This window comes from Chiloscyllium plagiosum, chromosome 12, assembly GCF_004010195.1.
Source record: "Chiloscyllium plagiosum isolate BGI_BamShark_2017 chromosome 12, ASM401019v2, whole genome shotgun sequence".
Lineage (NCBI taxonomy): Eukaryota > Metazoa > Chordata > Chondrichthyes > Orectolobiformes > Hemiscylliidae > Chiloscyllium > Chiloscyllium plagiosum.
In genome coordinates this window covers 5,530,743-5,558,106 of record NC_057721.1, presented here as the reverse complement: position 1 = coordinate 5,558,106, position 27,364 = coordinate 5,530,743, and the positions used below count along the sequence as shown (strand labels likewise).

Sequence of the window (27,364 nt, the reverse complement as noted above, 5' to 3'; positions counted from 1 at the left end):
CGCCGCGGTTTTGGAAGCCGTGACCTGCTGCTCCACTTCCACGACGCGCTGCCCGAGACGCTTGATCTCCTGGTCATGCTTCTGCAGCATGGCCGAGATCGACTCCAGCCTGGTCCGGGTCACCTCCATCACTGAATCGATCTTCTCTCGGAGTTTCACGAACTCCAAGTCCAGGCTCTGCTCCATGGGTAAGTCCAATAGGGCCAGGTAGCGGGCGTGTCTGGTACTGCAGGGGAGTGCCCTGCTTGCTGCGATCCTCGCTGTGCTTTTCCCTTAATCATTTTTGTGTCTTTGAAAAGAGCACTAAAAATAACAGCTCTAGGGCCCCAAAACCAGCGATTAACACCATAATGGGTAAAAAGGGAGGGTGAATGCACCACTTCGTCTGGGTTTCTGGAGGAAGCCTAGCAGGGTAGACCTACTGGATTACCGCCATCTTGGATCTCTCACAGGCAAAATTGAATGTGGTAAAATGTAAGATTATGCACTTTGGAGAGTAGAAGAGCAGAATATTATTTAAGTGGAGAAAGACTACAGAAAGATGCAGTGAATCAGAAAAAAGCTAGCATTCATGGTCAGTGGGTCACAGGGCAGGCAAATGGAATGTTGGCCATTATATCGAAGCGAATGGAGTATAAAATATGGTGGTCTTGGTAAAACTGTACAAGGAACTAGTTAGACCACAGCTGGAATACTGTATACAATTCTGGTTCTCTTACCTTAGGAATGTTATCCTGTCATTGGAGGCAGTTCTGAGAAGGTTCACTATTTTGATTCCAGTTATGGAGAGATTTTCTTATGAGGAGAGAGATTGAGTAGGTTGGGCCTGTACTCTTTGGGGTTTAGGAGAATGAGAAACATATCAGATTGCGAGAGGATTGACAAGGTAGATGCTTATTTTTACGGGAGATGCTAGGACCAGAGAAAGGATTGCCCATTTAAGACAGAGATGAGGAAGAATCCTTTCTCTCAGTCTGTGGGACTCTTTACTGCGAGGTTAATGCTGGGCCATTCAGTGCATTGAAAACTAAGATGGATTGTTAATCATTAAGAGAATGAAGGGATATGGAGAAAAGGCATGAAAGTGAAACTGAGGATTTTTACATCTGCCATAATCTCATTGTATGGTGGAGCAATGATGGGCCAAATGGCCTACTTCTACCCTCACATTTTGTGGTCTGACACAAATTTATTTCCCACAAGAGCCCCTCAAATTTCCTTTCTGAATCTTTGACCATCTCCTCTTCAACCACAGTCCCTTCTGTTTATTCTTTTTTCCAAAGATCATCTGTTTGTGATTGCGAATTAGCTTCTTCCTGTCCAGAAGCTGTGGATCTTGATGTGACTGAATGAACGCTCCAATACTGAGTCTGCAAGCCATACTCGGTAATGGCCTGGTGGTGTTTGCAGAGGTGGGTGGGTGGGATGCTCAGGATTCCACTGGGTTTCCTCCACTGTTTCCTTTGGCCTCTACCTGGCCCTGTTGGACGTGCTCAAGATGGTTGGCACCTTCACAGATGTTCCTTCTCCACTTTGGGTCATCCTGGGCCAGTCATTCCCACATGTCAATGGGAATTATCTCCAGGATGCTTTGAGGTCGCCCTTGAAGCGATTTCTGTGCCCTCCTGGACACCACTTACCTTGGCAGAGCGCAGAGGAGAGAGCTCGTTTTGGAAGGATGAGGATGACCCATCGATTTTAACCAGCGAGTCACCCGTTGGGGGGCGGGGGGTGTCTCGACCCCAGAGAGGACCCTGCTATCAGAGCCTGGAACCTGGATTGGGCTATTGGATGTTTTGTGGAGTCATTTCTGGTGACATTTCTCAAAGGATTTGAGGTGCCAGCTGTACAATGGCCAACTCTCCAACATATAGACAAAGGCAGCTAACAAAGATGGCCAATACACCAGGAGCCTGCGTAACATTGAGGGCCTGTCAGTCCAGTGCCTATATATCATAAGAACATAAGACATAGGAACAGGAGTAGGCCATCTGGCTCATCAAGCCTGCTCCACCGTTCAACAAGATCATGGCTGATATTTTCGTGGACTCAGCTCCACTTACCCTTTCTGATGAAGGGCTTTTGCCCGAAATGTCGATTTTCCTGCTCCTTGGATGCTGCTTGATCTGATGTGCTTTTCCAGCACCACTCTAATCTTGACTCTAATTTGCAGCATCTGCAGTACCCACGTTTGCCTTTGTCCACTTACCCTCTTTCTCGCCGTAATCCCTAAATCCTTTACTGTTCAAAATCTATCTTTACCTTAAAAATATTCAGCAAGGTAGCCTCAACTGCTTAATTGGACAGGGAATTCTACACATTCACAACTCTTTGGGTGAAGAGGTTCTTGCCTAACTCAGTCCTAAATCTCAGTCCCAAAGTCTCCTTATTTTGAAGGCAAAAGTCAGGACTGCAGATGCTGGAGATTAGAGTTGAGATTGTGGTGCTGGTAAAGCACAGCAGGACAGGCAGCATCCGAGGAGCAGCAGAGTTGATGTTTCAGGCAAAAGCCCCCCCTTACTTTGAGGCTATACCCCTAGTTCTAGTTTCACCCGCCAGTGGAAACAACCTGCCTGTGTTTATCTTCTCTATTCCCTTCACGATCCTATTTTTTTCACTAAGACTACCCCACCTCCCATTCTTCTGAATTCCAATGAATATAATCCCAGTCTCTCCTCATAAGCCAACTCCCTCAACCCTGGAAACAACCTGATGAACCTCCTCTGCACCCCCTCCAGTGCTGGTACACCCTTTCTCAAGTAAGGAGACCAAAACTGCACACAGTACACCAGGTATGGGCTCACCAGCCTGTACAGCTGTAGCATGACCTCCCTGTTTTTAAACTCCATCCGTCTCGCAATGAAGGACGTTATTCCATTTGCCTTCTCAATTACCTGCTGCACCTGCACAACAAGGGTTCAGGGCCTGTTAGTCCAGTGCCTGGTAATCTAGTCACTACCATCATTTTTGCTTGTACTGGGCACAAATTAACTGTGCTATTCCTACATTTGAACTCTGAGTGTTTTTCAAGAATACCTGATTGCCTTTGAAATGCTTCATGGTTTTCTGAAGTCATGAATGGAGCTATAAGAATGCACGTTACTCCTTCGTTACTGTGTATGGGACTCCAGGCACGAGTCAGTAATGTATACCATTGAGTAAATGTCAAAAGCAGTTCAATATAAAGGGATTTCAGACATCCTGAGCAGGTGTATACACATACACAGAGACAGACAGACAGACACACACACACACACAGAGACAGGCACACACATATACATAATCACGCACATACAGACAGGCGCACACACATATACATAAACACACATACAGACACACATAGACAGGCACACAGACACACATATATACATAAACACAAACACAGACAGACACACACACACACATAGACAGACACATACACATACAAAGATTCCTGATGAAGGGCTTTTGCTCGACACATCGATTTTCCTGCTCCTCGGATGCTGCCTAACCTGCTGTGCTTTTCCAGCACCACTCTAATCTAAATCCTGGTTTCCAGCATCTGCAGTCCTCACTTTTGCCTACACACACGTACAGACACATACAGATACACACACAGACAGGCGTGCACACAGGCAAACAGTCAGACAGATGCATAGACATACAATTACACTTCGAGACACACACACACATACAGATAGACACACATACACATACAGACACAAAGATACACACATACCAATACATACACATACACATTCACAATTCAATTTCATTTAATTACAATAACCACTACGTTTCAGATGCACTTACCTCCGATTCCCGATTCCCCAATTCACATGTCCATCGATTGAAGTTCTTCCTGGAAGAGCAGATCCCTTTCCCAGGGTTACTTTCGGCTGTGCAAGTGTTGGCTATGCCTAAGTGGAATGGGGTGCCCGCAACAGGGTCTCCCGCACAGCTGAGTACGCAAAACCAGCAGCGACCATTACAAAGCAGGAGGGGAAATACAAAAGCTTCTGGTTTGAGTCAATGGCAGAGATATAGCTCTGAGGAATGTTGTGATCTTTTCCCATAGGATCAACCTGAGCCCATTAAATGGATTGTACTTCAATAAAGAAGGACAGACTGAGAAACAGTGGCTGTGGCGGGATTACAGTTATCATGTGCATGCACCACCGTATCAGTCAATAAGCCTGGAATTAAACTCTAATATCACCATCCAGTTCATCTCCCGGGAACAGATTTATACCACATTCAAGGCAAAGAACAATGGCATAACATTTAACATGGGAGCAAAACTGGTGGTAGGTGCCTAATAGTGTTTAAGATGTAAAATGTTCCTTATGTCTGCTCTCCCCCAGTGACCGTCTGTTATTCCTCAGTAAATTGCTGCATGCCTGCTGTTTCTCTGCATATTGTTGCAGGTCTACTATTCCCCGGCAACTGAGCGCATGTCTGTCTTCCCCCGGTAATGATATGGAGGAGCCGGTGTTGGACTGGCGTGGACTAAGTTAAAAATCACACCACACCAGGTTGTAGGCCAACAGGTTTATTTGGAAGCATAGCTTTTGGAGCACTGCTCCTTCATCAGGTAAAAAGCTAGTGCTTCCACATAAACCTGTTGGACTGTAACCTGGTGTGGTGTGATTTTTAACTGTTCCCCCAGTGAATCAGAAATCTGATCTTAGACCTTTGACCTGAAATGTTAATTCCATTTGTGTCTCCACAGGTACTGACAGACCTGCTGAGTATTTCCAGTGTTTCCTGTAGCTTTCTTTTCAGACTTAACTGCATTTTACCTTAGAAATATAATTGGATTTGTGTTGGGAATGTTTGCCTTGCAAATGTAGACACTGTTGATGCTGTGACATATAGGCTTTAAGTGAGAAAAATGCTGTTTTCAGCAAAAGACTATAACTGGTGAGCTATGGGTGCAGATAACTTCTGCTGAGACAAGTCAGAGTTTGTCACAAACAGAGCCCGGCTTAGCAAGAGATGCTTAAAAGAGTAAACAGAATCATAGAATCCCTATTGTGGAAAAAGAGGCCATTTGACCCATCGGGTCTCCAACGACTGTCCAAAGAGCATCTCACCCTGACCCACCCCATCCCTGTAACCCTGCATTTCCCATGTCTAATCCACGTAGACTGGACACTCTGGGCAATTTAGCATGGCCAATCCACCTGACCTGCACATCTTTGGATTGTGGGAGGAAACCGGAGCACCCGGAGGAAACCCACACAGACACGAGGAGAACGTGCAAACTCCACCCAGTCGCCCGAGGGTGGAATCAAACCCGGGTCCCTGGCGATCTGAGGCAGCGGTGCTAACCATTGAGCCACCGTGCCGTCCCTATCAACATCAACATAGAAACACGACCAGCTTGCCTTCCCCAGCACCTTTCCCATTTGGGTATCCCAAGGAGGTCGGATTGAAGGAATTTCTTAAATGCAGGAAGTGAGGTTTGGAGGAGAGAATTCCAGAGTTTAAGGCAAGGCAGCTGCCTTAAGGAGGAGTGATTAAAGTCAGGGATGAGTGAGAAAGCAGATGTGGAGCAACGCAGTTACCTCAGGGATGTAGGCAGAGGGGAGGTTACAGAAAACAGGGGGCCGTTTTCCAGAATGGGAGCTGGTGTACACAGCTGATGGATAAATGGGATTTGATGTGAGTCAGGAGAGCAACAGCAAGATATTGGATGGTTGGAAGTCTCTGGAATGACAGGAATCCTCATTTATTCAGATCCAGAGGTGATCAATGTTCCCTCTAAGTTTCCTTCTGAACACACGACCTCTGAGGCCTGTGCAAGTTAATGGCTGCGATCCGTGTTCCAACACTGATCACGGGGCAGAGAAACAACTTGGAGGGAATGTTGGAGGTAACCAAGGGATAGCTGAAGGTTTCAGCAACAGAAGAGCTAAGACAGGGGCACTGATGGGTGGCGTTTCAGAGCTGTAACTAGGCAGTCTTTGTGCTGGAGCCCTCTCTTGTTGTAAGAACTGGCGGACCCTGGAGCAACCTTGCGATGATGTCGCAGAGCTGCTCCTCTCGGGGGCACAAATAGTGCAGAGGCACACAGGAGAGGACACATGAGGAGGAAGATAGAAACTCTTACATAGAAACGTGTGTAGTGGCCAGACTAGCATGAGCCAGTCGAGATCACGGAATAGTCTTTCAACAATGTAACAATCAGATTGGCGCCTGAATACAGGCAGTCCCCAGGTTGTGAACAAGTTCCCACTTGTGTCCATTTGCAAGGCAATTTGTATACAAATCACAATGCAGGACAATGTGGCTCGTTCTGAGTACAGGAAATGCATGTTGCATCTTTAAAATTACATCCCGATATGGGATCGCATTCATTAAGTCCAAGTGTGCAAGTCAGACATTCATAAATCTGCCTGTACCAGGTATTGCAATGTTTAATCTTAATATAAAGATACTTAAATGATATGGTGAAGAAGGTCAAGTCTGACAACCTTGACTTTTCCCGAACCAGTGGCCTTGAACCCAGACTCACGGCTACGGGTTTAAAAAAGATGTCTGAAATGTTGTGATTCGAAATATTTTTAGTCCCGTCAGCTATGGGGGATTAGTACATATTTTAAAAGCATGGAGATCAGGTTGGAATATAAAAGCAGTGATGTACTTCTGAGACTTTTTAAAGCTCTAGTTAGATTAGACTTAGATAGATTATTTACAGTGTGGAAACAGGCCCTTCGGCCCAACAAGTCCACACCGACCCTCTGAAGAGCAACCCACCCAGACCCATTCCCCTACATTTACCCCTTCACCTAACACTACGGGCAATTTAGCATGGCCAATTCACCTAACCTGCACCTCTTTGGACTGTGGGAGGAAACCCACGCAGACATGAGGAGATTGTGCAAACTTGGAATGGTAGGCCTAACATATGATGATTGACTGAGGATCCTGGGATTGTATTCATTACAGTTTAGAAAGTTGAGGGGAGATCTAATAGAAACTTACAAGATAATGCATGGCTTAGAAGGGGTGGACCCTGGGAATTTGTTTCCATTAGGCGGGGAGACTAGGACCTGTGGGCACAGCCTTAGAATTAGAGGGGGTCAATTTAGAACGGAAATGAGACATTTCTTCAGCCAGAGAGTGGTGGGCCTGTGGAATTCATTGCCACAGAGCACAGTGGAGGCTGGGTCATTGGGTGTCTTCAAGGCAGAGATTGATAAATTCTTGATCTCGCAAGGAATTGAGGGCTACGAGGAGAGTGGGATTGAAATGCCCATCAGTCATGATTAAATGGCAGAGTGGACTCAATGGGCCGAATGGCCTTGCTTCCATTCCTATGTCTTATGGTTTTATCAGTTTTAGTGGTATTTGAGTTGTGAACAATAACGGCGTCACTGCTGCTTCTTAAACCTGTGACCGTACAAGTTACAGTCTTGGCTGTCAGTCTGAAGAATGAATCCAGCAATCCCGTGTGGGATCTTTCCTCAGCTGGGCTCCGGATCAGCTTTGTGGATTTTGTGAACTGTGTTCCCCTTGATTAATGCTCCCCTCGGTGGTGTAGTTTCATTCCCCCACCATGTTGGTGCACCCAATGCTATAATCGAAACAACAGTGAGGTTTAAACATTCCTTACCATGTTTCTCTCTCTCTCTCTCTCTCTCTCTCTTTCTGTCTTCAACACAGCTGAGGGACCTCGAATACTTCCACAAATTAGAATCAAACAACGTCATGGAAGGGAAATATCTCAAGGCCATGAGGCAGAAAATTCGCAACATCCTTCGGCAAAAGCGTTAATTTGAACAGCTTTCCCTTCTGAAAGAAAAACTGATACCATTCACCAAGTTCCTGTTACAAGGTTCATGCAGAGAATATGAATTTGTCCATATTGATTCTGGTGGTCTCAGTACGTAGTGCTGCATCAGAACTAATGACCTCAGATAGATGCTCGCTAAGTCATCTACTTGAATGCCATCAATGAGAATCACGCCATTGTCTATTTACACTTGAGTAGAACCAGTGAGATTTCTGAGTTTGTTGGTTGGTCTCTGACTGAGTGTCAATAGGTTTCTGAACGTGACCGAAATAGTAGCCTACAGTTGCAATTGAATGAGATGCAACTTAGCATTTATTCTGGTCAGCAAATTTGCAGGTAATACTAAAATCGTGAATAGAAGAACATCGAATTGTACAGCACAGGAACAGGCCCTTAGTTTTACAATGTTGCTCCGAACATGATGTTAAATTAAACTAACCCCTTCTGCCTGCTCTGGGCACATACCCCTCCATTTCTTGCATATTCCTGTGCTCTCTAAAACCCCTTAAAAAACCCCTATCGTATCTGTCTCCATCACCACCCCAGGCAGTGCGTTCCAGACACCTACCACACTCTGTGTAAAACACTTGCCCCCTTTGAAGTTCCCTCCATCTCACCTTGAACACATGCCTCCGAGTATTAGACGTTTCAACTCTGGGAAAGAAAGACTCTGTCAATCCTACTGACGCAGCTCATCATTTTATAGCCTTCTACCGAGTCTCCCCCCAGCCTCTGCCAGGGAGAAAACAACCCAAGTGTTTCTAGCTTATTAGGGGTGGGACTATAGGTGTATGTTTTTCTACAAGATAATGTACATGCATTTAGCCCATATAACTACAACATCATGTATATCGGTGAATCCAGTACAGTCTATCCTCACCATGGACAGGCAAGTGAACTGAGCGATTGAGAAAAGAGCCCAATTTTATTTTGTACAGATTGCCAGCTCATGAGCAATGCAGGAGAGTTGTAGTCAAAGCAAACGGATTGCGTTTGAGTTATACCTATGCAACCATTCAATAGACACCATTCAGTCCTTATACCGATGATTTGTTAGACCACTTTGGGAATGCAATGTCCAGCTCTGCTTCCCCAGGAATAAGAAAGGAAGGCTTGTATTTACATAGCACCTTTCACAATCTAGGGCTATCCCAGTTCACAAGTTTTTCCGAGGGCAGTCGCTGTTGCAAGAGATGTGGCAGCCTATATACACAGCAAGCTCACACAGACAGCAATGCGATAATGACATCTTTATGATGTAGATTGATTGGTCAGTACTCTGAGGAAAACTTCTCTCTGAAACAGTGCCATCATGACTGTTCACTAAAAGGGCGGTCAGAGCGTCAGTTTAATATCTCATTCAAATGATGACACCTCTGCAAGTGTAGCATTCCCTCAGTCCTGCACTGGAGGGTCAGCCTAGTCAGATAGTTGGACTTGGACTCACAACCTTCACATTCACAGCGGAGGGTGCTCAAGCTATAAGAATGATATTGAACTTCAAGAACTTCAGCTACTTAAATACGATTAAAGATATGGAGCCACTTTATTTATTGATAAAGTTATTCCAAATCGAGAGACTGGGGAAGACCAGGGGACACACAATTACATTTTGCGGGAGTAAGAATAGACTGTGAACAGCTCTTTTTCCCCCGAGTGTGCTGTATCTCTGCGTGCCTTCAACATAAAGTGAGGTTGGATTTTAGCTCTGGCAGAAGTCGCAATATGTGAAGGGGTAAGTATTTACCCAACATTTGAAGAATGAAAACAGCCACCTTCAAACCTGTCAGGAAACTGGTGCTTACATTTCATTGATATTGTTGAAATTGTGAATAGATGAATTATTGTAGGTCGGTTTCTGATAGACTCTGGTGATATTCTGGGAAGAAGACGTCATGACACAATCAATACTGATTTCATTTGAGAAGGTGGTGGTGAACTACCATTATGAACAAGTCCATATGATGTAGCTAGATCTGCAGTGTGTAAGGGAAGAGTTTCCCACATTTTGACCCTGTGACAGTGATGATGAAGTGATATAGTTGAGGGGAGCTTGCAGACAGCGGTGTTTCCCTAAAACATCACCAGTTTGGGAGGTGTTGTTGAAGGGATCTCTGCCAGATTCTGCAGTGAGTTTTGTAAATGATGCACACTAGTGGTGGAGGGAGTGATTGTTTAAGATTGTAGTGGGGTCGGCTTTGTCCTGGATGGTGTCAAGCTTCTTGAATGTTGTTGGAGTTACACCCATCCAGGTAAGTGGGGTATATCCCATCACACACCTAACTTGCGTCATATAGATGGGGAACAGGCTTTGGAGAGTCAGGAGGTGAGTTACCCACTGCAGATTTTCTCTAATCTGCTGTCATAACCACAATATTTATATTGCAAACCTACATCCAGAACCTCAAACCTCCAGAGCTACAAATCTTCTCAAAACTCACTAATACTTATATATCTGGTTCCTCCCCTCACCCTGTGATGTCGATAATGGGAATTCAACAGTGACAATGCCATTGCTGTCTAGGGGAAATGGTTAGATTCTCCCTTGTGAGAGATTATCAAGACCCTGTACTTTAGTAACATGCACATTACTTGCCACTTATTAACTCAAACTGGGATGTTGCTGCTCGAGGAATCCTGGGAAATAGCAAAACTGTATTTGGGCACAGACTTTTTCATAATCTGGGGGTAATCATCAGCAGACCTGACATCATGATGGAGGGAAGGTTATTCATGAAGCATTTCAGAGTGATTGGACTTAGAATGAACTCTTACAGCAATATCCTGCAGCTGAGAACAACTAACGTCCAATAAACAGATCCACCTTTCTTTGTTCCAGGTATGACTCCAACCAGCAGAGGGCTCCCCTTCAATTAATGGTGACCTTGATTTTACTAGGAATTCTGGTTGCCACATGCTGTTAAATGTTGGCCCATGTTTGGACCAGGGCTGTAATCAGATCAGGGGCCAGGTGCTGAGTAAGTGCCACTGTCAATGTCTGCTTCCATCACTTTGCTGATAATCAGAGGGTTGTGAACCTGTGGAATCCTCTACTGCCAAGAAGCTGAGTCTTTAAGTTTGCTTAAGGTGAGGATTGATAGATCTCTGATTACCAATAGCGTACAAGGTTCTGGCAATGGTGTGAACAAAAGGCATTGAAGCGTTCAAATCAGCCACGACCCTTTTAAATGGCCGGGCTGGCTCAACAGGCAGAATGGCCTCTTCCTGTTCCTGTGGAACAAAAATGGGGCAGGATTGGATTTGTTTCCACATTGTCAGGTCAATTCCAGGGTGATTCTATTGGGAGAAAGTGAGGACTGCAGATGCTGGGGATCAGAGCTTAAAAATGTGTTGCTGGAAAAGCGCAGCAGGTCAGGCAGCATCCAAGGAGCAGGAGAATCGATGTTTCGGGAGTAAACCCTTCTTCAGGAATCTATTGTGATTCTATTGGAACTGCTAGGCTAATTAGTTCAGGAGCACAACTTTGCGGTGCTATTGCTGGGATATTCTCAAGGCCAAAACCCAGTGTCTGAACTGTTTGTCGATATTATGTAGACGACACTGAATTGGCTAAAGCCTGGCCCCTCTACTTTTAGGGACTACAGGATATCAAAACTGAGCACCGATGAGGTGATTGTACATCACCACAAGTTCAAGATGGATCTTGAACATGGCTGAAGATTATTGGAAGCTCTTCACCCGTATGGTTTTTTAAAACTCACTGGGCGCTGTCACTGCTCAGGGTTTGGGGGGGGGGGGCGGCATGAAGTATTTTTTTCCAATTTTGTTGTTTAACTGTCTACAACCATCCATGAGGGTAGATGAGGCGGGGTAGTAGAGGTTTGGTGGTTATGAAATGGCTTAAATCCAGCATTTGTTGCACTGCCATCTAACCAACTGCTCGATATTGGTGTGCTCCCTTTTGTAGCAACATGCAATGCTGTTGCCAGTTGGCACCGCTTCACGGATGCCTAGTTTTGAGTTACGTCTGTTCTGAATCCACCCCATTTAGTAGTGCCACACAACACAATGTAATGTTCACCCTCTGCACAAGATCTGGCATTTCACAGATAGATTCAAACGGTGTGATGCTGGAAAAGCACAGCCAGTCAGGCAGCATCCGAGGAGCAGGAGAGTCGATGTTTCGGGCATTAGCCCTTCATCAGGAATGTGGAGGGGAAAGAGGGCTGAGAGATAAATAGTGGTTGGGGATGGAGTGGGGAGGGGAGGTAGAAGGTGGATGGTGTGGGTGCTTTTCCAATACCGTACTTTTTGTCTGACTCTCCAACATCTGCAATTCTCACTTTCTCCTGTATCATAGATAGATGCTTTTGAGAATGGGAGGTAGGGGATAACAAGCTTGAATAGAATTTTACTTCATGATATTTCACTCTCCAGCTGTGTAGTCTGGCAGCTGTGTCCTTCATGGGACTATATTCACTGGAGTTTAGAAAATTGAGGGGAGGGATCTCATCAACATCTCTAAAATTGTAACATGACTAGACAGAACAAAAGCAGGAAGGGTGTGCCTGATGACAGGGAGTCTCGAATCAGAAATCACACTTTGAAGTGTGAGGGCATATAGGATTGAGGTAAGGAGAAATTTCTTCACCCAGTGAGCCTGTGAAATTCTCTGCCCCAGAAAAAACTGTTGAGGCTGAAATGTCGTCACAAAGGAGTTAAAATATAGTTCTTAGGGCTAAAAGGACAAAGGATGTTGGGAGAAAATGGAAACGGGGTAATGAGTTGGATGCTCAGCCAGGATTCATATTGAATGGGCAGCATGGTGGCTCAGTAGTTAGCACTATTGCCTCACAGCGCCAGGGACCCGGGTTCGATTCCAGCCTCAGGCAGCTGTCTGGGTAATGTTTGCACATTTTCCCCGTGTCTGCGTGGGTTTCCTCCCACAGTCCAAAGATGTGCAGGTCAGGTGAATTGGCTATGCTAAATTGCCCATAGTGTTAGGTCCATTAGTCAGAGGGAAAATGGGTCGGTGTGGATGTGTTGGGCCGAAGGACCTGTTTCCATACTGCATGGAATATAAGGTGGAGCAGGTATGGAAAATAAAGAGCATGAAAGCATGGGAAGGGTTAAAGCATGAAGCCCACTGGCAATCTGTGGTCTGTGGAAGGCAGGATGGGATAACCATAGTGGAACGCTCTTACACCAATTAGCAAAGGTTAAGACTGAAAGGTCACTATGGTGAGATGAGATAAGTTAGTAGAGCTAGTTTTCCTGATTAATGTCATTATGACAAGATTGGGATCATAAATATTTGGGACATGACAAGTAGAGTCACCTTGAGTCAGGAGACTATTGTAATAGATGGAATAGCTAAATATCATGACAGGTTAGTCTGGAATGGAAGATCACTGTAACAGAGGTGATAATAAATACCTAATCATGCCTTTAGGAAATATTAAGTAGGGTCTGGAATGAAAGACCATTGTTGCAAGAGTTAGCACTAAATATATAACTGTGACATTAGAATAACATTAAGTAGAATGTACAACTAAAGAGATAATGGGAACTAACATCACTGGTTTATTGTATAGCTAGAGTGAGGTACTTTGATTAATACAGTTGGACATGCCGATAAACTAACAGAAACATGATATAAAAAAACCTCAGACCCTGAGGCTGGGGAGCATTCGAGAATCTGCTTTCTCAGTGTCATGGTTTTTCATTTGCAAATAAAAGACTTTACTTCTTGAAGAACTCTCTGCGTCTCCTGGTGATTCTCTACATTTTCTCCACAACATAGGCTTGAAGGGCTGAATGGCCTACTCCTATTTTCTACATTTCTTCAGTTAAATGCATCACTACCAAACCATTCTTGATGGTAAACACTGAAGTCCTCCAGAGGGAACCACATTCCGTACCCTTGCTGCTACAAAGCATTCCTCAAGATTAAGCAGTCGGTTTGCAATCTTTAGTACAAGCCCAAAAACATCAGTGACAAGGATATCGTAGGGTTAAATGGGCAGGAGGTGCCTCAGTTATGTGGTGCACTGGTGAAGGTCTGATGATCCATCTAGTTTTTTTTCCATTCTTCACAAGTGTTTTGCAACTCAATTGCTTAATCTATTTCAGAAGGTAGTATAGAATCAACCAAGTGGCAGTGAGTCTTGAAAGACATGCAGGGCCACACTAGGTAAGGACGCCAGATTTGCTGCTCCAAAGGACAACAGTAAACTAGGTTCAATTCTGCAACAATCTAACAGTCTCATGGTTATCATTATGGCCAGGTTTATTTACGTTATTTAATCACCTGAATTTAACTCCGTGATGGGGTGTGAACTCGTGTTGCTAAATCATTAGTTTATGGTTTTTACATTATTAGTTTGGTAACATTCCTACAATCATACGCTACCTACTGCTCAACTTACATGCTCTGCAAATGGCTTTAACTATGATGTACATTTGACATGACCTGAAATAAACCATTAGATGCATATACAGTGGAATACACGTCATCTATTATACTTACATATCTGGAGAAGAAAACACCTGTTCATAAGCTAACTGGCTGCTAACACAAGTACTGATAACAAGTAGGAAATGGATTTTATCAAACACAATGATGTTAGCTCATATTTATGAGGTATAGCCCATCTCCACTCAGTTTTCTGTATATCTTTCACGAAATCAATGTTTTGAAGTATGCAATCATTTTCATTTAATTCTACTATGATTAAGGACAACCAAGATCCCTCACAAAGACATCAATGGGTTTAACTCACCATAAAACTTTGAATATGGACAATAATGGAATGGAGTCCCTTTTCGCAGTTTTGCCATCGTGTATGATCTGGCAATTCCATCTGCTATTTCAGTGCTTCTGATAAGGTCCTCCATTTCCTCAAACAAGGATTCCCCTCCACCATGGAGTGCTTAACTGTCAGTCCAAGTTTCACCACATCTACTTTCATCCCCTCTCCTACAGTACTACATGCCCTCACTTTCCACCCACCACAAACCACAACTTCATGTCCTGCAGCATTTCCACCAGTGCCACATAATGCCACCACAGAACACAGTCCCTTCACAATCATAGAATCCCTAAGTCCACACTGACCCTCTGAAGAGTATCCCAATCAGGCCCATTCCCCTACCCTATTATTGTACATTTCCCCCAACGAATGCACCTAACCTACACATCCCTGAACACTATGGGCAATTTAGCATGGCCAATTCACCTAACCTGCACATCTTTAGATGGTGGGAGGAAACCCACGCACACACGGGGAGAATGTCTGTGTCCTGGGTGGCAGGGTGAAATGTGATGAGGATATTAGGAGATTACAGGGTGACCTGGACAAGTTAAGTGAGTGGGCAGATGCATGGCAGATGCAGTTTAATGTGGATAAATGTATGGTTAGCCACTTTGGTGGCAAGAACAAGAAGGCAGACTACTACCTCAATGGAATCAATTTATGTAAAGGGGCAGTACAGAGAGATCTGGGTGTAGGGAGTGCAGCGTAGGTTCACGAAGTCAATTCCTGGAATGGCGGGACTAACTTACACTGAAAGACTGGAGCGACTGGGCTTGTATACCCTTGAGTTTAGAAGACTGAGAGTGGATCTGATTGAGACGTATAAGATTATGAAAGGATTGGACACTCTGGCTGTAGGAAACATATTTCCACTGATGGGTGAGTGCCAAACCAGAGGACACAGCTTAAAATTACGGGGTAAACCATTTAGGACAGAGCTCAGGAGAAACTTCTTCACCCAGAGAGTGGTGGCTGTGTGGAATGCTCTGCCCCAGAGGGCAGTGGAGGCCCACTCTCTGGATTCATTTAAGAAAGAGTTGGATAGAGCTCTCAAAGATAGTGGAATCAAGGGTTATGGAGATAAGGCAGGAACAGGATACTGATTAGGAATGATCAGCCATGATTATATTGAATGGCGGTGCAGGCTCGAAGGGCTGAATGGCCTACTCCTACACCTATTGTCTATTGTCTAATGTGCAACACAGTCGCCCGAGGCTGGAATCAAACTTGGGTCTCTAGCACGGAGAGGCAGCCGTGCTAACCACTGAGCTGAGGGGCAATCTCACTACAGCAGTCTGATCTACTCTTCTATGGTATTCAAAAGCTCGACCCTTCCTACACACCTTCCCATGCGAGTTCCGAGTATGTAACTGTTCACCTTTTACCTTCTCCCTTTATACTATGATTCTAAAAGTGTAGGTCCACTGTACTCTAATCCAATCCAGAGCCTTAAACACTCCTTCCATGTGATTTACTTGGGAGTATTTCAACTGAGAACATTGCATTAGCTGCTGACAGTGCAGCCTGCCCAACACCAGGGAGACCGACCTGACATTGGCTGATCACTTTGGTGAACACTCCTGTTCAGTCCACAAGCGGGAACCTGAGCTAGCAGTTGTTTGCCATTTTAATTCTCCATTCCATGTTGACCTCTACCTTCAACGTTAGTCCAACAAAGCTCAATAGAGGCTCGAGGACCAGGACCCTATGTGGAGTTCAAATATTTCAGATCGTGGCCATTGCTCCCTCTTTTAAACAAAAAAAACAGCAGCTGTGGGTAGTGATTCCGCTGTCGCTATTTACACTTCCTCCAGTTTTGTTTTTATTTTCACTTGTCCCATAACCTAATCACTCCTGTCTTTCACCCTATCACAGACCTTGCCTTTTAGCCCTGCCCTTTCCTTGCTTAAAACTGGACGTTTGCTAGATAACAGTGTGCGAAGAATTCCACTGACAACCAATTCAGTTGGCTTGCAGTATGGCGTACTTGCATGTAGTGGAAGCTACATATGTTAAAACACACAGGGCCCTGTTCTTTGCAGATGGAAACAACACGTATCGCCCCTGTTTCAACTCAACAAAATAGATAACAGTGAACCATTAGCTCATTTCCCAGGGCAATGCCTGACCAAGTAAAGTTAACCTGCTCGGTTTAAATGAAAACAAAGCTGGGTAATTACCTATCGTTATTAATTAATGCATTCTTCATAACACCTCTACCAATTATAGTCCACTTGCCAACCAATCAGCACTCTCACACAACACAAATGTTGGTTTTCCCCTTGAATAGGTATTCTTGTGAGTGGTCCTGATGAGAGCAGGACAAAAAGCTTTGATAAAATGTAATGTTATCCAGCAATGCTTAAAATCTGTTAAATCTCTAACTCCTGTCAGACTGAGACTTGAAATGTGTCAAGTGGTCTTCCTGAATTAAATATTTCCAGCATTGTTTATATATTTGATTCCCGACTTTTCTACTATAGTTGCTCTTTGCATTAGCCTACGTTAATAAAGATGGCAATGAGCAGTAATGTTTCATTCAGTAATTTGAGTAAAAATTATATTGCATGCTTTCAAATCTTACCATGGCTTCAACTTTGTAATTTACTCCAGCCTCACAACCCAACCTATGCTTATCTTTTTCTGCCCTCTTTTATCAATTTTTGTCCAATTTATTTTAATCATTTCAGCAGTTGGAACCCTGGCCTTCAGTTGCTTAGGCCCTAATGTCTGGAATTCTGTCTCTATATTCAAACACTCCACAAAACCTCTCAGTCCACACTTTAATCATGTGGTCTAACATCTCACATGGCTCCTTATTTTATTTTCTTTTATGCCTTTTTAGATGTTGTTAAAATGCTTTCTTACTTTACTGGCAATTTATAAGTTGTTGTCAATTGAAACATAAGGAGTACTTATATCAGTTAAAACCATTCTGCACACAGCTTAAGGCAAGGGGATGAGTTCAAAAGCAGCACACACTTATTTGAAAATGTTTTATTAAAACTATCAGATTGCACCAAGAAAATGGGGAGGGGGTGGTGGGAGCAAGCATGTTTATATTATTATTCTCGTTATATACATACAATTTACATATGTAAACCCTTTAAAACACTTCAGCAAACCAAAATAATGTAATCAGAATCAATAAGTTGGATTGCTTTATTAACTGTCGCTAACTGTCTCTGGAATTGACTACTGAAGGAATCAACTAGGAGTCAATTTTTTTTAGAAAAACTTCTAAAATATAAAATGCAGGTATACCTTTCATAGCAAATATATTGTTGCCTCCCTGGCCCCCATTATATACACTGTAGTAAAATGTCATTTAATTACATACAAGGAAACCAATTATGTACATCGTGCATTTCCCCCAATTATTTTGTAGATAAAATCATTGTTATTTCACAACATATACATTCATGTTACACAACGTCAGGCTGCTTTAACACAAATCTGTTTGTTGGAACAGGCATCAACGGAACTTGAAAACTCATGGACACTACTGCTAAAGTAAATCAGGTTCAGACTTTTAACCCCACAGAATATCTAACTCTCACTCCCAAACTGAACGACATCTGAAAAAGATCACTGCTGAATTTAAATGGGTTAGGGATGTTTTATGCTCCCCACTGTATGTTACATAGGGTTTTGCTCCTCCAGTATCATTCCCTAATATACTCACCCGAGAGAGGGAGGAGAAGCTCATCATTTTACTCACTGACCACACTCCCTTAGGTTAGCTAACTCAGCGAAGACCAACCCCTGAAAGTTCTTGCTCCCTGCAGACCATGCAGAGTTACTCACTAAGGATATGAGAAGTTGTATAAGTGAAGGCCTTTATCATGAAACAAATATTTCAATTCCAAATCATTTGAATTTCACTACTGCTGGCTCTCAGCTATGATCTCAACTCCCCCACACACAACTCCAATATGATGGTTTCATCATTCCCATTCAAGAATCTTGGATAAAAAGCATTTGTCTAGGCAGGAGATACAATAATTAAGGACTGACTGACTGGCTCCTTCTATATTCGTATCAGACGCTGACCCAATTAACAGTGGAGCTCAAGGTTTAAAACACAGAAATGGATAAATGAAACTTCTGTTGTTTTCAATGATGAACTGCAAATTAATTTGATGCATTTACTTCAGGATCAGTAGTTTGGGTTTCATCTTTGTTGTGTGTTTATTAACTTAAACTTTATCGCAGTGCATTCAAATCCTCAGACAAATCACATTGCAACTTACAGCAGTGATCAGGGTCACACAATTGTTTCATCAATAAAGGACCTTATTCCAGATTTACCCACGTTCACTTAACAGTTTGTTCTTGAGCGGTTAACATTAAATCAGATAATGTTGAATCATCCATCAAGGAATCTTGAACACACAAATGTGATGAAGCTTGAGACTTGAGATGCAAGACTGGCTTCAGTTGTACATTTACAATGCAAATCTCTGCATCTGGAAGTGTGATTTATAAACAAAATTCATTGCTAAGGAAAACTGCCACACAAAGCCATCCAGGAGTCAATCTGCAGCCCAGCTACAACTTGTGTTTGTAACTGTGACTTGCATGCATACACTTCAGCATTCAGATGGCTAGGTGCTGCACAGAGAGTGAAGCAGACTGTAGATCCTACAAAAGTGGTTCCAAAGCAATTAGTTTACAATGAATCAGTGCAAAATAGTTAAAGCAGAATGTCTGAGGACAGAAAAACCCTGTTACTGACCAATATATGGGCTGGGCTGGGGCCATGATGCATAAACAACACTCCCATTTCACCTTGATGGTAATATTTCTGTAAAACGATGGAGAAAACTTACATCATGTTGAGATGCCAATCCTTTACTCCTGGGAACATGACTAAACCACAGCTCAGACTGATACGGGTGTCCTCTTTATTTTAATGCTTAAGTGACATGAATTTGTGTCATCCCAATCCAGTTGTTAATTTGACATTAGCTGGCCAATGACCTTAATCCTTGACTCAAAAAGCTAGGCAATGGAAAAGGTCACAGTAATGCACCACTTCTGTGGTAAAGTAGCTGAAGGATAGTACGGTGACAGAACGAACTTAACAGTACATCTGTGTTATAATTGTGAGGTACACTGCATATCTGAAATGAGAGGTGCTCCATTTCCTAAGATTAACAACCCTTAGATTGCACAGAAAGGGGGATTTAAAAAAAAAAGACCTTGCAGAATGCACAATGCTAATACACAAAGGGGAGTCACTCTAAACTGTGCTCCAGTACAGACCTCTTCAAAGCTCCCTTTAATATCACATCAACATTAACATAACCTTTGCAACCGACACCATTTCCATACTAATTTCAATCACATTCCCTCTGTTTAATGTGCAGTCCCATACCAAGTATAGAAAATATGCAAACACGTATAGACAAGCAAAAAAAAAAATGCCTTAGGCTTCATGAAATGAGCAACTACTTCAGGTAACCCAGCCTCCTCAGTGATGAAGCACAGTCTTTGGCAGGCAGGTTTCTTTCTGACAATAGCTCAGGTTACGTTCTACCTGAAATTGCAAACAGGTGTCTCAGTTTAAGACTGGACTGTAGCTTTGAGGTGGTAACTAGAGTTACGGTCAAATTCTTCAGCAAACAGCCATGGGCCTTTAGACAGTGACGTTCTGCAGGAGCTAAAATTGGAGTCAGTAATCCCCGAACCTCTCGTCTGGCAAAGAATTTCATTCCAAATACCTTCCAACTTGCTCAGTGCTTCTCCCTTGTCTGGTTGATGTCCAGGTTTAAGTGCTGGACATTAACCCATTTTCTCTTTCCAGTGTCTGACAGTGATTCTAGTTGGAAGCAGATAATAACAGACTTATCTGAATGGAAAGAAGAAATGAAGTTAGGATCATTCTGACAGGATATGCACATTTCTGACCTGTTACTTGGTCAAACTTAATGGAGTTGAGGATGAAATAGGTCCAACAATTTGTCCAGCCTTGAATTGTAAGAGAACTTCATTTTCTACACCAAGTAACCTCTTGCAATTTGACCCTCTCCTCTCCAGATCACTCCTGTGAGTCAGTGACTAGGAAAAGAGTCAGCAACGCCCAGAGGAGATCACAGCTCTTTTAAATGAGGCAATCTCCTACTTTCAAATTGGAACACAGATTTCTTGAATGCACAAAGAAATCAAGCCTTCAGGATGGTTTGAGAAGTCAGGAGCTGGCTTAAATAAAAACCGAAGGAACTGCGGATTCTGGAAAATCAGAAACAAAAACAGAAATTGCTGGAAACGCTCAGCAGGTCTGGCAGCCTCTGTGGAGACAAACCAGAGTGAACATCTCAAGTCCAGTGACCCTTACTCAGAATGCAGCCTCAGAAGAGCTGGCCTCTTTGCTTTGACTGAGGTTAAAACGCAATGGAGGAATGAAGCTTTAAATCAAATACAAGGCCCTGCAATCTATTTAGCTTCCTGAAGAGCTGTGCCTGATTCAATGTGGCCCTTTCCATTAATTGAAAAAGTATCAGACGGAGCATAAACACTAACATCTATCTGTCAGGCCAAATGCTCTTTGTATCTGCTATTCATTCTGTGGGTGGGATACTACTCGGAGGGTCGGCGTGGACTGGGTGGGTCAAATCCTTCTTCCACACTTTCAGGATTCTATGCTTTATCCCTATTTTACTCGCAATTGAATACTTTCTAACTCAACATGAATGTACATTTGCCAACATAGAAATTTAAAGCTACAGGTAATTATTATTTAGCAACCACAAAATACACTGCAAATACTAAAGATGTATATATGATAAGACTAGCCCTGAGCAATGCCATTGGAGACTAATTTAAAACTTTTCACTCAACTGGGCCATGGAAATAAACTTCCTTAGTAACAAATGAGAATGTTGTTTGGTAGCAGAGAACTCGACTATTGTTCAAAAGACATTTTGTTGAAGCTTTTCATCTCACACTCATCAGGACAATTTGCAAGAATACCAATGTCAAGGGGAGCAATGTCTTTCTACAGTATGGGAAGGGTGTGCTGATTGGTAAAAGTCTTGCTGAAGTTCACATACCTACCAATCAGCACACATTTCTCATTCTATTTAAAGATGGTTCGTCCCTTGACATTGCTACTCTTGTAAATGTCCTGATGAGAAGCTTCGACAAAACATGTCGTTTTTCAGCAATATTCAAAATAGATTGTACTTATAAAGCATTGGTCTAGGGAATTCTGGATTTATTTGACAACAAGTTGGCACTCCTCTCCAATCAAACAAGTGATGCCACAACTAAATTACATATCCATTCTGTTTGCCCAAGTAAATAATAACACACATCCTTGGTTACTAAAGGGTTAATGAGTCAAAAACCTGGCCCAGAATGACCACACAAAGCTGCGCATCAATCAAGTAGTTCCTGTCTAGATCTTACCTGGTCCATGGAGGGACACGCTATAATCTGCAGATCCTCGCCACTGAAATCCTCCTGCAATACTCCATGCAATTTTTGGAATGTCTGTTGAACGTTAGTCTAAAAGAAACAGGAAAAAAAAGTCTGAAAACTGGGGACCGGACAAGGACATGCCAGTATCGTGGCTAACTGAAACTGGTTATATTTTTAAAATCCAGCAGTAACACAATAGTCAGGGCACCATAATAAAGTATGGGTCCTGTGAGCTGCCTGAGGGGCTAACGTCTTATTTCAAACTATGTCAGTACTAACCAGTACTTATCGTTGGACTGTTAATCCAGACACCCAGAGAACGTTCCGGGGACCTGGGTTCGAATCCCAGTACAGCAGATGGTGGAATTTGAATTCAATTAAAAAATGAAAATCTGGAATTAAGAGTCTAATGATGACCATGTCGATTGTCGGAAAAACCCATCTGGTTCACTCTGAGGAAGGGAACTCCCATCCTTATCTGGTCTGGCCTACATGTGACTCCAGACCCACAGCAATGTGGTTGACTCTTAAATGCCCTCTGGGAAATTAGGGATGGGCACAGCCCCCTCATCCCAGGAATGAATAAAGAAAAAAATCATACCACAATGGAACTAGAACTACATGCAACACAATATTCCCACATCTTAAAAACGATTGTCAAACATGGTCAAAATGCAGTAAACACTTCAGAATAACCATCTGCTGTTTTCTTAAAGTGGAATATTTGGTTAAACAACAGATCATGGATAACTTGAAATTAGAGCTGGGGCACTTCTAAGCCTGGGCATTAAGATTTGGTTAGCGATTGTCCAACTTCAGCTCCTGAGGTCATGGGAATCTGTAACAAGTTGAATTGTATTTGAGTTTACTGTAGTGGCTTTGCAAAGCTGAATTCAACTTGCTTCTCTCAACAATAAGGAAGCAGCCTGGAAGTGGACTGATTACAACAGTGATCACTGAACAAAGATGGCTGGCAAGCCACAACCTGCAGCAAATTTTGACATTGCCAGGGAGCTGGACATTCATAACACCTGAAAGTTGAAGACGTTTAACTTCATTCACATGCTTTGGTTAAAGGAAAGGAACCTTGTGAGACCACTTTGTTGAACAGCTTACTGGGTTGAAGCTGCCATTGCCAACAGTCTACATTTATATAGTGCCTTTAACATCGTGAAATGCCCCAAGGCACTCTTCAGCGCCAGACAAAACATCAGACAAAATCACAAAATGACCAAAACAAGGAGAACTGTCCCCTTTCAGACTCAGTGATGCAAACTTTTAAACTGAAATTATCTAAAATTCCCAAAATTAAGTTAAATGATCTTTCATCAGGTGAGAAGTGAGCTAGAAGAGACGATGTAGAATTAGCCTCAATATAGAAGGTTTTAAAGAGATCCTGTCATTCATTGGAAGTCATTAAACTCACTATCTTCATTGCATTTATCACTATACTGATCAGGTCACTGGTAACTTCTACTTAGCACACTTTGGTTCAGTGTTCGTAATTTTGCTCTTTTGGGTCCACAGACACCAAGGGCTGTCAGCAGATTCCAAACGGGTTGCTTACTCCACCCTGTAATCCTAGTGAGATCAGATGACTGAGCGGAGAGTGAGATATGGATCAATTAATTTGGTTTGCATTTGAACTACCTAACAGATATTGAGTGTAGCAATTTTTCAATTAGTTATATCATGATGCAAATCAGGTACAATCCGATCATCAAAGATAAATCTGCCTTAAAGCATTGGCACACTGGCTGAACTCAACCAAAGTCTTGGATTTAGTGTACATCATCGCACTTTACACGATCGATGGCGACTTACCCGCACAGGTTTAAACAGAATGAATTCTGTATCCTTGTTGGACAAATACAAGGAAAGACTTCTCAACGTTGTGGGCAGTTGAACTTTGATTGTTTTGTACGTAGAAGCCACAACATCATTGATTTTTGCTGAAAATTTACAGAACAAAGTCAGTGTTTTAATATCACCATTGTGGACACAAATCTTGCACAATTGTTTGCAGTGAGGCAGCTGACCAAAAAGATTCTTTAAGTTTGTTCTCGCACAACTGCCTGAGACAGAAATACAGTATGTCCACCTCTGCTGCACTAAACGCCTATCTGGCTCCCATTTATTCAGCACTGGCCAGCTTGGCTCAATGATTAAGAGGCGTATCAGTTCAAGCCTTATCTCCTGGACTCCCACATATAACCTACGGTGAGACAGCCCTGAAGTACTGAGGAAAAGTGTACTGTCAGCAGTGTTATCTTTCAGATTTTTGTTCAAAGTGGAATCTCCCGGGGATTCTGCCTAACAATGCTCCCTCAGGCAGAACAATTAACTGATAATTTCTTATACTTGCTAATCAGGAGATATTGTTTCGTTTACTTACATGAAGATATTGATTTCACAACATGCAGCAAACACTGGGAGGCACTTTGGGATGCCCTCAAGATTTTAAACAACTCTTTCAGAATGCAAGTTCTTGACTTCTGTCAGAGTCAATGGTGCGCTTGGGTCGAACTAGCTGGTTGGCATTAGATTCCCTACAGTGTGGAAACAGGCCCTTCAGCCCAAGTCCACACCAACCCTCCGAGGAGTAACCCACCCAGGTCCATTTCCCTCTGCCTAATGCACCTAACAGTATGGACAATTTAGCACGGCCAATTCATCTAACCTGCACATCTTTGTACTGTGGGAGGAAACCGGAGCAACTGGAGGAAACCCACGCAAATATGGGGAGAATGTGCAAACTCCACACAGACAGTCACAAAGGCTGGAATTGAACCCGGGTCCCTGTCGCTGTGAGGCAGCAGTGCTAACCACTGAGCCACCGTGCCGCCCCAAATATGGGTCCGGACGATGAAGACAAATGGAAAACACTTGCCTTTCTCAGGATTGGAAATAGCATCCGAGCTCTTCACAACATGCAGCTCACAGTCACGCCAAGTTCACTTTTGATAAAGGAAGTCACCTCCCAGGACACCATATGGAAACAGCTTGTCTTATCAAATTGTAATATTGTTTAAAACAAAAGAGATCCTGAACTAGAAGCAGAACTGAAGTAAAACATAATTCCAACAGAATAGAACCACACGCACCTGGGTGTGCCCATGGCTGCTGTGCTAGATTATACTTCGGCCCGCCCTGATGACCCATTGTTTTTAAAGCTGTTACCTGTACAACAGGAATTTTTCATCATTATTGAAGATCACAGGAGAGTACAAACATATAGACACATCTGCAAATAAATGTGATGTCCAGTTTGTTTTAAATACACCACAGAAGATAACTGGTGCTGAATTATGTTTGCATACAAGTTAAACTACTTGCAAGAATTAGGCACCATTATGTAATTGCAATTAGTAACCAAGAGGCCTGGATTAACAATCTAGAAAATAAACTCAAATCCTTCCATGAAAATCTGGGACTCAGTTAATCAGAAAATGCTTGGAAATAAAAGGCAGCTGTCAGTAAAAATGAATGTGAAGTTAGCAGATTATTGTAAAAATCCAACTGATTGTAAGGAACAAAACTTGCTGCCCCTACCTGGTTTGAGAGTCAGAGAGATGTACAGCATGGAAACAGACCCTTTGGTTCAACCCGTCCATGCCGACCAGATATCCCAACCCAAGCTAGTCCCACCTGCCAGCACCTGGCCCATATCCTTCCAAACTCTTCCTATTCATATACCCATCCAAATGCCTCTTAAATATTGCAATTGTACCAGCCTCCACCACATCCTCTGGCAGCTCATTCCATACACATACCACCCTCTGAGTGAAAAAGTTGCTCCTTAGGTCTCTTTTATATCTTTCCCCTCTCACCCTAAACCTATGCCTTCTAGTTCTGGACTCCCCCACCCCCTTATCCATGCACCTCATGATTTTATAAACCTCTATAAAGTCTCCCCCCAGCCTCCGACACTCCAGGGAAAACAGCCCCAGCCTATTCAACCTCTCCCAATAGCTCATTTCCTCCAACCACAGCAACATCCTTGTAAATCTTTTCTGAACCCTTTCAAGTTTCACAACATCTTTCCGATAGGAAGGAGACCAGAATCGCATGCAATGTTCCAATAGTGGCCTAACTAATGTCCTATACAGCTGCAACATGACCTCCTAACTCCTGTACTCAATACTCTGACCAATAAAGGAAAGCATACCAAACGCCTTATTCACTATCCTACCTACCTGCGCCTCCACTTTCAAGGGGCTATGAACCTGCACTCCGAGGTCTCTTGGTTCAGCAACACACCCTAGGACCTTACCATGAAGTGTAAAAGTCCTCCTAAGATTTGCTTTCCCAAAATGCAGCACCTCACATTTATCTAAATAAAATTCCATCTGCCACTTCACAGCCCATTGGCCCATCTGGTCCAGATTCTGTTGTAATCTGAGGTAACCTTCTTCGCTGTCCATTACACCTCCAATTTTGGTATCGTCAGCAAACTTACTAACTGTACCCAGTTGACTCTTTATTATATGAGCCATCAAGTTGAACTGAACTGCTGAATTAGAGCAACGAAGGATGGACAATGAATGCCCATACTCTCAAATTGAACAATGACAATTACATACCAGGCTCCAAATTCTAATGTATAAACTTAAGGGTCAATCTCCCAGCATTGACTTCATCCAACAGTTGGGAAGAGTCCAAAGAAACTCTAATCAACTTCATCACCAATCCCATTCAGGGAGTGGGTTAAAATCTTGTTCCCTCCATTTGTATCCATAACCAAGAACTCTGTATAAGTTTAACCTGGCACATGGAAAATAAATATCAGTGCAGTTACTCTCATGTAGTTAACTGTAATCCAATACAGGAACAAATCATTCACGTTGTTTGGTATGACAGCAGCAATTATCCAGTTCAATGACTGTTGCCTTGACAGAGTACTCGGTATCCATCCCAGTATTCCAAATGGTCAGCTCAACCCTGGACCTTCTACTTAATCCCATTGTGAAAGAACATTGGTCCCAGTTGGCGACACCATGTTATAACCAAAGTTACAAACACCAACTTACAATACTAAACTAATTCCTGGAATGGAGGGGTGTCTTAGGAGGACAGATTAAGCTGACTGGGCCATTATTCTCTGTAGTTTAAAAGAATGAGAGGGTGATCTCATTCAAAAACACACAAAATTCTTATAATGGTTAATAGATGAAAAAAAAGGGTGATTTGGTGATGGGGGAAGAAATGTTTAGTTGTGTTTAGCACTTCCAGGTATTAAAGAGAGAAAAAAATACAGAACTTTGACAGGGAAGGCTTTTGCCTTGGCTGAAAATGTGTTGCTGGAAAAGCGCAGCAGGTCAGGCAGCATCCAAGGAGCAGGAGAAGAAGGGCTTATGCCCAAAACGTCGATTCTCCTGCTCCT

The 27,364-nt window shown here is 43.0% G+C and overlaps 2 protein-coding genes across 2 annotated transcripts in view; one reads left to right on the top strand and one right to left on the bottom strand.

Moving 5' to 3' along the window:
• LOC122554924 (glutamate-rich protein 6B-like) overlaps positions 1–11,107 on the top strand; it is a 52,403-nt gene extending 41,296 nt beyond the window's left edge. The window contains exons 7-8 of the mRNA XM_043700325.1: positions 4,058–4,286; positions 7,651–11,107. Coding sequence (XP_043556260.1) covers positions 4,058–4,286; positions 7,651–7,761 — 340 coding nt within the window. The 3' untranslated portion in view covers positions 7,762–11,107. The remainder of the gene's footprint in view (positions 1–4,057; positions 4,287–7,650) is intronic.
• Positions 11,108–17,538: 6,431 nt separating this feature from the next.
• Positions 17,539–27,364, bottom strand: part of cog3 (component of oligomeric golgi complex 3) — a 65,471-nt gene continuing 55,645 nt past the window's right edge. The window contains exons 20-23 of the mRNA XM_043700324.1: positions 25,086–25,161; positions 23,806–23,933; positions 21,970–22,068; positions 17,539–20,410 (exon numbers count right to left, since the gene is read on the bottom strand). Coding sequence (XP_043556259.1) covers positions 20,381–20,410; positions 21,970–22,068; positions 23,806–23,933; positions 25,086–25,161 — 333 coding nt within the window. The 3' untranslated portion in view covers positions 17,539–20,380. The remainder of the gene's footprint in view (positions 20,411–21,969; positions 22,069–23,805; positions 23,934–25,085; positions 25,162–27,364) is intronic.